This window comes from Sylvia atricapilla, chromosome 1, assembly GCF_009819655.1.
Source record: "Sylvia atricapilla isolate bSylAtr1 chromosome 1, bSylAtr1.pri, whole genome shotgun sequence".
NCBI classification, from domain to species: domain Eukaryota; kingdom Metazoa; phylum Chordata; class Aves; order Passeriformes; family Sylviidae; genus Sylvia; species Sylvia atricapilla.
Window position 1 is genome coordinate 90,576,170 of NC_089140.1, and position 13,480 is coordinate 90,589,649.

Sequence of the window (13,480 nt, forward strand, 5' to 3'; positions counted from 1 at the left end):
AAAAAAAAAAAAAAAAAAAAGAGTGCTCTTTCTAGTCAGCAGTTAGTCAGCATTTTGAAAATCTCATAAGTGATATATTTTTGTATGGAAAGAACTGTAATTAGTTGACAAGCCTTGGATCTCATTTCCTGGAGCTTTAGAAGGCACTAAGTATTGAGAACTTCATAAAGGGCCACAGAATCTTCTCCTTTTCTCTTTATTTGGCAGCTACAAAACTGCTTCTGAAGTGTCTTAGGTTCTTTTTACAAGTGACAATATATTTTTTTAATCTACTGTGTGGAAGTAAGGCAATCAAAATAATTGCACTAATGTTAATCTGTCAATAACTTAAAGTGTTTATTTTTCTACTAAAAAAATCTGCAGTTGGGACTTTAAACAGATAGTAGATAATAATTATTCTTATCTTTTAAATACCAAGAAGGTAACTGTAGGCCATATTCTGCCCTAAGTGACTACCACAAAGCCCTCACTGAAGACAGTGTGGATTTACACATAAAGGCAGGGTATGTTTGCATATTTTTGCACAAATAACAATCTAGATGCATACAGATTGCACATGCTTGACAATAATATACCTTAAATGTTCTGACAATTTAAGATGTTCGTGGCACTTGACAAGTTTCTAATTATCCTTAAGATTGGTTTGGGAGTAAAATGGGAATTTTCTCATCTTTCTTAAAAGCAGAAGGCAACAATATTTAAAGGTGATGCTTTGGGAAAAGCTGTTTAGATTTATATGGATCCAGCTATGTGGCTGTGTCCTAGAATGCACAACCAACTTTAATATTATGTGGATCTTCAATGTGCATAAAACTTTCAAGACCTGCCAATAATTATTTTGTAAAAAAATTCAAAATTACAGCTAGAGAAAATAAATGTTAAAATTTAAGTGTTTAAATGATTCATGCAAAAACTATTATATTTTAAAAATGGTTTTGCAGCTGATTTCTGTAAATTGAAGCTAATAGTAATACAAAAAGGATTGTCTTTGGGGTAGAATATGCATTTTGTCTGGGAACTCCTTTTAGATGAGTTGACCCTGCATATGGCCCTGTTGAAAACATGGGGTGTAATCTGCACCAGTACAGGATGGTTTGTGCCCTGGTGTGTGGGATCTGCCTTGCCCCATCAGACAAGGAGTGTGTGTATAGCAATGTATCTGGCCATTGACTATCAGCATTACCATGTATCACCATGATTAGAAGGGTTTCAGCTCATAAGAAGGGTTTCACTCTGTCAGATGAAGGAATGCTTATGTGTAGAAGGATGAAAATTTCAACCTTTTTCTCCCTCAGAAGTCTTGGCATCTGTTTTGATTAGTTTGATGTGTGTTTTGTTGTTTGCTTTTGTTCATGTTTTCCATAAAAAATGTTCAGCCTTTTCTTTGAATCCCCATCACCTCATGTCATTTTGGCATACCTATTTATATGATTGGGATCTGGGGGGAGGGTTTCTGCCTGTAGGAGATACTTTTATAGGTTCTTCCAAGGTCTTTCTTACCCATGTAGATAGAATGTTTTTGTGAGCACCTTTGAAGTTTTGTCTCTGTGGGCTGGACTGATGAAACTTATTTTAGAATTAATAAAATATTTTGTGATTCAGTAGAGTGGGAAATGTCTTATCAACTTTTTTTTTGTTGTTGTTGTTATTGTGGTCAATGGTTTTCATTCAATCATTTTGCTGATCTCTGAGGCCCAGATCCCTACAGCACATGGGAGAAGACAGCTTTATTTTATGCTGTCTCAAGTTCTGTTTACTGAACTCAGTAATGCTTCTGCTCAGCTGGTAGCAGCAGTGGTTTACACTTTGTGGAGCCACAAATCCAAAGTGGGTGGCTGCATGAGAGAACAGCAAGGATTTTCTATTAATTTCTGCTTTGCTTTCTTGACTGCTGGTTGAACAATGTTATTAGCTGATAAAAGCCCAGCTACTAGAATCACAGCCAAAGCTCTCACTGACCTCCATTCTCAGTGAGGTTTTCTTAGTCTTGGGATTTCAAGATTTCATCATCAGATGGTGGTATGCAAGTGAAACTTAGTAACTGGAAATGATTTTCTATACATCTTTTCACTTGGCCCTTGTTTAGAGAGAAGTATTGATGTTTTTGGCTTCCTGCAGCTGTGTTCACATGTGCCAGCAAACCTGCTAGCCTGGGTTGCCTGTTTGCTAGACAAACACACTTGAGTTCAAAAGCAAACACTGAACATTAGCAATGCCACCACCTTGCTCCCTCTGTGTTGATATTTTAGTCCCTCTACTTACCATTTTTTATTCCTTGATAGCCTTTTCTTCTTCTCAGCTCACTGGAGTTGTATTAATGTCTGGCTTCAGGTTTGGAGGGTGAAGGGCTCCATCAAGCATCTGAGTCATGAAGCACATCTTCAGACTTCCTTTAACATCTCCAGACTTCATTTTGCAGGAGGTCAGGGCTACCTGCTGAGAAAGGGACTGTGGACTTTGGACTTCTCCTGAGCAGAGATGGGCTGGATGTCTCATAGGAATGGAAAAATTGTAGGATTTCAGTTACAAATCAATGCTTATTAGTCTTTCTATTCCTGTTTTTTGGTTGGTTGGTGGTTTTTTGTTGTTGTTGTCGTTGTTGGTTTTTTGGGGTTTTTTTGTGTGTGTGGTTTTTTGGTTTGGTTTTTTGTTGTTGTTGTTTTTGTTTTTTGGGTTTGTTTTTTTTTTTTTTTTTTTTTTTTTTTTTTTTTAAAGTCATCCAGAATACAATCAGGTGACTAATTATCATATTTATTTGAAATTATCAGGTAATGATTTTGACTTTTTTTTTTTTTTTCATTTATTCACTCACCAATTTCCTTTAATTTAAAAATTGTGGATCTTCAACATGGGCTAAAACTTACTGGATTTTCACTTCAACAGAAGACATTACATGAACCTTACGTCTAAGAAATAAACCACTAAAACCTCTGTATATGTGGCCTTGGCTGAACCATTATGCTGGGGAGCAGGCACAAACACCTGGGAACAACAGCCATCATCCTACATGCATCAGTTAACATGAATTGGAAATAGTATTCCTTGCTGGCTCTGCTGAAAACAGACTCAAAACTGTGTTCAATTTTTGTTATATTTATAGGAAGTGGTAAGATGCACTGCAAGGGGAAATTCATGTTGGTTGATAACACCAGGACTGATGAGCTTGTGCTCCTATTTTCTATTTATGAAAACATGGGCACTTGCACAGTGATAGTGCTTGGTTGGTAATTTAAAATCTGATGCTCTTTTAACTTCATTTGCCTCCCTTAAGGCCTTTAGATTTGGAGATTAACTTCAAGTTAGCTGAGCTTTGTCCTGATACTCTGATTAAAGACATAGCAATCAAGGTGTCTGGAGAGACTGTAGGGTTAGGATCATGCAGTTGTGTGTATACTCTTGCAACTGTGCAGGTGTTTTGGCAGTGTTTGAGAATGCTGTATACTCTTGTAACAAATATGGAACTTTGTGCCATCAAGTTAGCTGAGGTAGGTAAGAAACCCCTTGAGAGGGAGGGAAAAAATGGATAGGAGAGCTCTCCCTTGTTCTGTGGAGGTGCAACACCAATAGCTGAGTTCGAATTACAGCACTGCAGCATTCTTACATTTCTCATTTACAGAGGAAAAACATTATGCACGTACATGCAGTACTAAATTACTATGCCTAGATTAACAGTTTTCATTTTTTTAATCTGCTATTCACTGATCTTTTTATGAATAGAGAAAGCCTAATTAGACCAGTCCCAGTCAGCACTGACAGGAATTGCGCAGCTCCAGGATTTGCAAAGGTGACTAGAGATAAAAACAGGGCAGGACCTTCTCAGTGACCTCTCCAAAAGTAGTAAGAAGATGAATATACAGGAAGTGAGTTGCTGGCTTAAGGGGCTGCATGACATATTTTGTGTAGCATCAAACCACCTCCCAGAGTAGGAGAGGACTTGCAGCAGGTGCAATTTATTTGTTGGTGTTAAGGAAAAATCAGTTTTCTGAATTTCTTGGCTTTATCCATGGTCTGAAGGTATTTAACTTGCAACTGAAGAAAAAGTGGTCAAGGAAGTCATATCAGTACAGATGCTTAAATGTGAAATTAATTAATTAGCTACTCTGTGATGAGCAAATATGAATATATAAAGAATAAAACTGTTAATTGTGTGTACACTGTAAGAAGACTTAATATTAACTGAGAAATTGGAAGCGATCATTAGCAGGAAGATACTTGACAGTGTTTTTACAGAAATATGGTTGCAGGATTCACATGATTGAAGCACTGAAATGAATGGGTAACATGCCAGGAAGAAAGTGACATTTGATTTTCGAGTTAAGAGAAGAGGTTTTACAATTCTTGTGAACTGATATCTTAGCCAACAAGGAATAAACAGAGGGTGTCTGCTGTGCACCACCAAATCAGAATATAAAGCTTTTTGCATAACAGATAAAGGATATGTGCTGCTTCAGAGGATTTCATCCTAGGGAATGCACTTTTACCAATTTGATGGTAGCAAAACATTCTGGGGATTTCTAAGGGGAAAAAAAAAAAAAAAAAAGCAGCTGGGCAAGTGGCTGTGTCTGACACAATCTTTAATAAGCAGTTTGGTGCAATTCTCCTTTAGCCCTCCTTTAAGTTAAAATGAGCTGTTACCTGGGCATCTGTTATGCGCAAATGCAGCATAGTACCTAAGAAAGAAGAAATTTCTCAGTGCTGAGATTTGGAAAGAAGCAGGCTTTACAAAATATAACTGTAGCATAGAATGATGTTGAAAACATAACATGGACAACTTGAAACTTTCTATTAAATTAAATACTTAGGTGCCAGAAATAAAGGTTTTTGTGAAAGTAAAAATTTGCTTCAATATGTCTATTACACTACTATTTTTAATGACATGATTTTCTTGCAATACATCCCCTGTTTTGGGGGGGGGGGGTGGTTGGTGGGTTTTTGTTTGTTTTGGGTTTTTAAAATTTTGGGTTTTTTTTTCATTGTTGTTTCTTTGTTTGGTTGGTTTTTTTTACAAAAGGTGGGGAAACTGTCATTTTCATGCCTCACATACACAGGAGGAATTTTCAGGGGCTCACTTCAACTAATCCTCATTGTTCAAGATATGACCTTATTTGTATCCCCATAACAAATCTCTATGCTGAAAAATAAAAGTTATATTCTTAGTGTGAGCTGTTTCTTTTTTTTTTTTTTTTTTTTTTGGCGGGGGGTGGGGGGCGTGGGGGTGTTAGTTGTTTTTACAGAACTTGAGTGCTACAGTTTCTTAGCATTTCCAAAATACATACTAATCTGTCTTCACAGTATTAGCATGAAGGAAGAGCACCCTGTTTTACTGACAGGGAATGCAGCAACAAACAGATTAAGGTCAGAAGTACCACATTGTTCAATTGTAAGCGTTAAGTACAAAAGTGTCATTTGAAATGCAGCTTTGCTTGGTTTAAATGATATCCAGCCATACTCCAGACCTCTGCAGCTCCTAGATGCATTTCTTCAGTGCTGGCCTTCCTTGTGCACTGCAGGGACACCAGTGTCAGCTGGTCTCTGCCTCCCACATGAGGGCAAGCCTTGAAATTCACACTGAGTGGGAACTGTCCAGTAACTCTTTCCAACCTGTGCTGGAAAAGCAAGGAGAAGCATTTCAGTCTTCAGCTAAGAAAGGGACATACTGGGTGCTGCTGCAACAGTAGTAAAGAAGGATGTCAAGCAGTTGCTAATAATGTCGAAAACACTAATTCTGTTGTAACACACAACCTGGCCTCAAGCTTTCTTTCAGAAAGACTGAGTTCTCAAAAACGTGAAAATTGCTTCCAAAAAAGCTCAAATCTTGGAAAGTTGATGACGGTCCAGAGATAATGTGAGTGTGCATGTAATAAACTGTCAATATTATAAAATGATCACCAAATTGATCCAAGTAGCTGTGGTTCTAGTAGCCAAGTACTGGTGAAATATACAGAATGATACAGCATACAAGCAGTGCAAAAAGATTTTCTGTGAAAAGAATTTTGACAGACAAACTTACATATCAAGTTGAGAATGGCAAAACATCACTTAGCATAGGATATTCTGGTTAAAAATAGCATTGCACAAAATCAATATGGCACCTGTTGGCATCCTAGGAACTTTCTTGGTGTTATTTACGATAATAAATTTTCTGGAAGAAAATTAGTTGCTGGAAAGTTTGCAGGTGACAAGCTGCTGGACAAATCACTTGTACAAAGAAAGCCATGGTTTGATTTATTCTAGTGCAAGATCAAGTGCACAGGAGTGAGGAGGTAGGTGATGCTTTTAGGCAATATGGATTCAAAACATGATGATTTCACAAAGAGACTTCCTCACAAGGACAACACACTCTCTGGTCTTCCTGTAGGGATTAGGTTTCCCAACCTGCAAACCTGCCTAGCCTATGGAAGTGGCTGGCACTGAGGGACATGCTAAGGTTGCACCTTATGGTTCAGTGCAGGCAAGCCACAGGATCAGAAGGCCTGTTCAACATCATGTGGAAAAAGGAGAGGTGCATTGGAAGTGCCTCCAGGAATGATTCTTGAGGTGAGGGGAAGTTAGCCTTATTATTTTACAAAAGCAAAATGTGATTAATCTTAGCCCCTGTGTGTGGGAGAGGATCACTGATACTATGTCCCCTTAAGCTAATAAAGGTATGATGAGAACTAGTGGTTGGAAGTTGGAATAAGACAAATGGATACTGAATATGAAACGCACCTTTTAGCAAACTAATTAATGATTGAAATGATTTATCAAGAGTTGTGATGGACTCTTCATTACAGATGCCCTAAAGTCAACACTGCTGGATGTCATTCTGACTGAAAGGCTATAACGCAACAAATGTTATGAAATTACTGGTTGAGGGCTTTTACCCAAGGTCAGATCTTACAATCTTAGAATGTATTAATCCATGAAAATTCTTTCCGTTTTATTGCAGACGTGCTGCCATTGCTGTGTGATATAAATTAGATGTATTAGGTTGATCTTCAAAGGTTTGTGTGGAGTGACCGCAGGAAAATTATGAATATGTATAGAAAGTGGGGTGCCTAAGGCAGGGTTAAGGAAAGTTTTGCATTTCGCCTGTACTGCCTCCTGTGTGGGATCCACCTGAGATGAAACAGATCAGTGAACTGCTGCTCTGGGACTCTGCGGATCACGGATGTGGGTGGGCAGTGTGAACGCGGGGTGGGGGAACAGTCTGGGAGCAATGCAAAAAGCCATGGGCTGTCTATGGGATATGCCCCAAAGCCACTGAGATGTGGAGACAACTACTTGGGAGAAGAGGCGTGGAAAGGGCTCGCTTCCCACAGGCTATTCACAGGGTTGCGACAGCCCTCGGGGAAGTTCTGAGTCCTATCGCAGCCTTAATTTTTTTTTTCTTCCTCCCCCTTTTTTTTAAATTTTTTGGTAACCCGAGCGGTGTCAGCCTCCGAAACAACCGCCAATTCTGCGGGAAAAAGAAACCGGTTTGGAAAAAAAAAAAAAAAAAAAAAGAAAAAAAAAAACACCAAAAAACCCCAACGAAAGCCCACGACTTCTGCTCTAGCGAAACGCCCCGCTCCTGCGTGCCGCAGAGCCGCCGTGGCCCGGGCCGGCTGCGCGTGTGCGTGTGCGGGGTGCCGAGCCCGAGTGGGAGCGTGTCTGCGTGCGGCGTGTGGCGGGGGAGGGCGGGGAGAGCGCGGAGCCCGCCCGCGCCGGGCAGCGCTGCCAGCGGGCTCCGTGCCGCTGCCGGGCGGGTCGCGCGTGGGGACGGAGCGCGGCCCGCGGCTGCCGCCGGCCTCCCCTGCCCGCCCATGGGCAGCGGCCGCCGCTCGCACCTCCCCGCGCCCGCCCGCGCCCGCCCTGGCGGCTCCACCTGGAGAAGGTGCCCGACCCGCAGGCAGCGAACGCTGATGCCGTGAAGGAGGGGAGCTCGGTCCGGCCCCCGCCGCCGCACACTCGGCTCTGCCCGCATCCCGCCCGGCGGCTTTGCCCGGCCCGGAGGAAGGGCGCAGGCGGCACCTCGCGCCCGCGGCGGGGGCTGCCCCGGCTCCCGCGGAATGCGGCATTAGCACCCCCGCCCCGGCTCCGCACCGCTCCTCTCCTCCGCCTCCCCGGCTCTAGGGGGGGCTTTTTCCTCTTCGGCGTTTTCTGCCGGAGCATCCCTGCTTTTTTTTTTTTTTTTCTTTTTCCCTTTTTCTTTTTCACCCTTTTGGAGGAGGAGGAAGAGGGGGAAGGAAGGAGGTGTTCAATGAGGGCTGCTCGGCTCCCCCCCCCGCGCCTTAGAGGTGCTGTCCCTCCCTGAGCGGAGAGAGGGGACAGCTGCCGGGGAGGCAGAGGCAGGTCCCGCTCCCTTGCTGTGCCGCCGGGGAGAGCGGAGGAGGGTGGTGGGGAGCGTATCTGTGTGTGCGTGGTGGTGGTGGTTATTTATTTATTTATTGCTCCTGGTGGTTGCAGCTGGCAGACCTGGGAAGGAGTAGGCGCCATTGCCAGAAGGATTATTGCCAGGGGAGGGGAGGGAGGGGGGGGGGAAGAGAGAGGAGACCCCGAGGCTCCCGAGGAAGCGGAGAGAGGCAGATCTTTTCCTCCCGCCTTGCCTTCTGCCGCCGGGGGATGCGCCCAGACTGAGAGGGGCTCGGCTCTCTTCTGCCGCTCAGCCCGTTCCCCCACCCTCAGTCCTCCTCCTCCTCCTCCCCATCCAGCAGCATGCATCCCTCTCCGCGGAGACCGGCCGCTGCCACCTCCAACCCTGCCATGCTACTGCTGCTCCTGTGCCTGGGCTGGGCGCCGCCGGGCTGGGGCTGGCCGCGGGGCAGCTCCCGAGGGGCGGCCGGGCTGCCCCCCAACGCCACCACGCCGATCTCCATCATGGGCTTGATGCCGCTCAGCCAGTCCGAGGAGGACCAGAAGAGCAGGATCGGCCGGGGAGTGCTGCCCGCCGTGCAGCTGGCCATGGATCAGATCCGCAATGAGTCCCTGCTCAACCCCTATTTCCTGGACCTGCGGCTCTACGACACGGAGGTAGGGACCGCCGCGGGCCCCGCGCCGCCGGGCGCAGGGGGAGGCGCCGCCGCCCAGTCCCGGGGCGCTGCGGGTGCAGGGGCAAGGGCAGCGCGGACGCCCGGGCCGGGGCTGCGGCTGCCGGCGGGGCCGTGCGCGCCGCCTCCGGGCCGCCTTGCCCGCCCGGCCCCGCGGGCTGCCGCCAGATGTGCGGGCAGCGGCGGCGGAGGGGGAGGACGTGGAGCCGGCCGGCCGTATCCTGCCCGCCCGGTATTACCAGGAGCGGCTGCCCCGGCCGCTGGGGCTCGGCCCGCCGCCCCAGGAGCGCCCCTGTCCGGGAGTCGCCTGCAGCGCGGGGGTGGGCCAGGACGGGTGCCCGGGCGGCGGAGGTGCTCGGCGGTGGCGGTGGCTGGGATCCGCTGCCCTTGGCACGCACGTACAGCGGTGGGAGGAAAGCCGCCTCGCCCAGCGAAGCCGCGGCCGCATCCCTGTGCCAGCCGCCACCCGCTCAGCAACAGATGCACGCCGGGCGCTCGGCTCCCCCGCTCCGCCAACGGGATCGCGCTGCCAGCCCGGCTTATCCCATGCGGCGACGGGACGCGAAGGGCAGCGTTCGCAGCCGTAGCTTGAGGAGGAGGCGGGGAGGCTCTCGCAGGGTTTTGCTGAGTTTTCCCCCGTCCCTGCCCTCCGGCGGGAGTGGCTGAGCGCTCGCCCGGGGGTGCGCGGCGGCGGCGGGGCGCGGAGGCGCTCGCTTCTCGGGAAGAACTAAATTTGCAGTGCCGGTCCCCGCGGAGCGCCGCCAGCGCGGATGGATGCCTGCCCGCGTTCCCGAGCGCTGCCAGCGGCCGGCCGTCAGGGCTGGGGAAGTGGGGAGCCCTGCTGAGCGAGGAAACACATTCCCTTTACCTGAGAGACAGAGGCAGGAGGCGAGGGCTTTGTCGAGTTGGTTGCCGCTATCACCCGCCTGCAAGTGCCTTTGGGTTTTGTCACAACTTCGGTACCTGTGTGTTTGCGGAGGATACGCGCGGGTCCGGTACCGGGGCTCCCCTGAAGATGGCAGTCGCTTCTTGTGGAATGCTGGCGGCCGGGGCTCGCTTCCAAGACAACCCCCAGTAAAGCAAGTGACTGCTGAAAATCTTCCCGGCTGTAATTTAAGGAAGCCTCTGTCTGCTCCCCCTCTGTTCTCAGGGTCTGGGGGGAACAAGCTGAGAGCAGCCGTGACAGGCTGTACTGCTTCGTGACAGTGTTTCCGTCCCTGGAAGGACTACCAAAAGCCTCTCCTTTCCAGGGGTTGCTGCTTTTTATTGACATAAATTTGTCAGAGTGGTTTTGGGGTTGGTTTGGTTTTTTTGATTTTTTTTGGATGTCTCTGAGCAGAAATGCATAGAGGGCAATACTGCTGAGGATGTCACTTAGGAAAGAGCAGGCTGCCATCCTGTTGTGTTGTGTGAACAAGACTAGATACCGACAAGGAATACAGGCGAGATCAGCCTAGAGTAGCTGCTTGTTTCCTTAAAAAAATGATTCTCAGGGAACTCTGCAATTGTAATGAAAAGAATTATGGGGGATTTTCTGAATGGCATTACCTGTCTCATAAAGTGAGATGCGTGTTAGGAAAAAATCACAGTTCTCCTAATCCTGTTTTCATGACATTATTCTATATTAGTTCTTCCCTTGGATAGAATTATTACAAAAATAACATATGCACAGGAATTAGAGAAGCCTAGGCAGTATGTCCCTTATTCATACAGTAACATCTTAATCAATAAGGTGCTTCACTTCATTGCAGTCAAAATATTGTGATTTTCTTAATTGAGATTTTGGGTTCTGAACTAGGCAGTTATCACTAAAACGTTCAGCAAAAATTTACCCTGTTTGTTCTACAGTGAATATCAGTTTCTTAAAAATTGCATTTTTACTGTTTTGTACTCCAGGGACATAAGAAATCAGGGTCATGTTGCCAGCTTGCTGTGTTGCATTGAATGCTTTTAAGCAATTAATAAATGGATGGTTATGGAATGCTAAGTCAGGCGAACATATATGTTTGGAGTACAGTTGGATCATTATTCATGCTTAATAGGGACAAGTAAATAAGTTAGTGTCCATGAAGAGTGCTAGATTGACTGCACCCAAAAAGGAACAGGCTAATGCCTGGAATAGCCATTAAATACCTAATGGCAGCACAAACTTTTTCACTCGGTTCAGACATTACCCTTTTCCTTCGGTGCACTTACAGTAAGCAGGAAGGTAGCTGGCTCATCATGCCTACTTGATTCTCAGCCTATTTTCTGAGGCTGCCAATAAATAGATATGCTTGAAGGGCCTGGATCCTTATCATTGCATAATCAGAGACCAGGGAGTATTTCTCCCTCTCAGGGCTTCACAGGTGGTGCTTGTGACATTGTTGGCTCTTGAAAGAGAGAATGTAGAGCTTTGAACACGTGGGATTTCTTTAATAGCTTGAGAAATAATTGCAGTATATTTATAATGCTCAGGAAATGCATGGCAGTGATTTACTAACTCATGTATTCTCTCTTACGTCTCTCCAAAATCCCCCACTGTTGCAGTTTGATCCTTGTATTGCAATTTTCCGTAATGCTTTAACTAAGTGCTTGTGAAAAGCAATAATGAAAATAAACACACTGGACTTTTTTTTTTTTTTATTTTATTTTATTATTATGCATTCAGGTTCATTCTGTCAGGATTGAACTGAATATTCTAGCTGGCTTGATAGTTCTGGTTTGTATGAGGGAAGCATTATAATGCCTTTACTTTCTGACCAACCGTCTGAAGAACTGCAGTGTGCCTTCTAAGGTCAACTGCTGTTTGTCAGCACTTGAACTCGTTAACCTTTGAGGACATGAGCAGCAGCTTTAGTGTTTTTCAAAGCATTTAAATTGAATTAAGCACTTAAGTACAATGTTTAGTTTGTCTCAGTTGAGACTGTGTGAATTACATCTTTGTTACGAAATATGACCACAGGTTACATCATGTACAAAAATGCAGAGGCTTCTGTTTAGGGTATTTTTTGATCTTTAAATGTGCTCGGAGTGTGATCCTGATCCGGTCTATTTTGCTACTTCATGGGCATGTCTTTATCTATTTGGGCATTCCTATGCAGACTCAGCCAATAAGATGAAGCTCAAATGTAGGCATTTGCAGAACTCTGGTCTAAGTGACTTTACTTTGTGCTGTTCATTTCAATGAGCGTGGCAATCTCTCTCTAGATGAGACTTTTGGGCAAAATTTCATAATTGTGTAATTTTAGAAACTCAAGAATTTATAAAGTGATCATCTCTAAAGAGTCTCATCCAAACCCCATTGAAATTAATGGCAGTAATGCACTGATTCCAGCGGCCCTTGGACCAAGTCCTAGAAGTTAAGGGTGCTTGATAGTTTATGGCTTCAGATCAACAACCATGATACAATAGTTCTTCTTTTTTTTTGCCATCCCTATGATTGTAGCTTTAGTTGGTTGAAAAAGGAAAGAAATATTTTGCAAAATAATGAAAGAAAAGCCTCTACAAGCGCTAGATATAGCTCAAGATGCACATAAATCAGGAAAGATGATTTCAGTGTAAGCACTCTGACACACATCATCTGTTGGAGGAAAAAAAGCAGAATAACCCTAAAATAAAGGAATTATTCATTCTAGTGGACCCTATTATCAATTTCAACAGTATTTGATTTGCATCAGGCAAAAATTGACCATATAGTAACTGAAGGAAGAGACATTGTGGAAGAAGGCAAGGGAGGTTAATGGAAGCTGGATATCTGTCCTTCTACATCTGGACATCTTCCCTCAAATATGCACTGGATTTTCTGATTTCTTGTAGGAGCAGTGCTGCAAGTGGTGCCCAGACAGTATTAGTTTGTTTTGAATCTAAACATGTATAGTCAAGAAAGCACTTGTTTCTGAGGACCAAAGTGAGTCTTGACAAGGTAAAGAAAAAAAAAAAAAAAACCAAACAAAAAACTTCCTGAAGTAAGTGGATATATTATCACAAAGAGGAAAGAATATTTGTCCTGAGGGAGATGAGTTTATATAATTTTCTCTAACTACAAAAATACCTTGTGCTAATCATGATATAATCTCGTCTTTGTGAAATAATACATTCTAATACCTTTAGATAGTGGGTTGGTATAGAGGGGGGAGCTCTGGAAAATGCACAGGACTCCACAAAATCTGAAAAAAAATGAGCTTATTGATATTTGATATGTATTTGCCTTTTTCTATTCAGTAACTAAGTAGAAAGTGCCTTTCCTAATTTATCTGACAAGAAATTACAGTCTAGGTGTAGTATGTGTAGACTTTATCTTTGTTTCTTTCTTCTTTTTTTATTTAAAAATTCATGTATTTTCAGTAAAACTCTCCAAGCTTAAGAAAGGCTATGCATCGGTCTGAGTCATTCTTGGCAGCTGTTCTAATCTTTAAAAGACCCTGAGCCCCTAGATAAAGATGCCGCTTCCAGAAGGTCCAGTTATGAGTGGTGCCAACAAAATCCACTCA

At 44.6% G+C, this 13,480-nt stretch overlaps 1 protein-coding gene across 1 annotated transcript in view; it reads left to right on the forward strand.

The window, feature by feature from the left end:
• The first annotated feature begins 8,634 nt into the window (after positions 1-8,634).
• The window catches only part of LOC136366523 (gamma-aminobutyric acid type B receptor subunit 2-like), a 37,459-nt gene continuing 32,613 nt past the window's right edge, over positions 8,635-13,480 (forward strand). Inside the window, exon 1 of the mRNA XM_066327631.1 lies at positions 8,635-8,991. Within this exon, the coding sequence (XP_066183728.1) occupies positions 8,677-8,991 (315 nt within the window). The 5' untranslated portion in view covers positions 8,635-8,676. The remainder of the gene's footprint in view (positions 8,992-13,480) is intronic.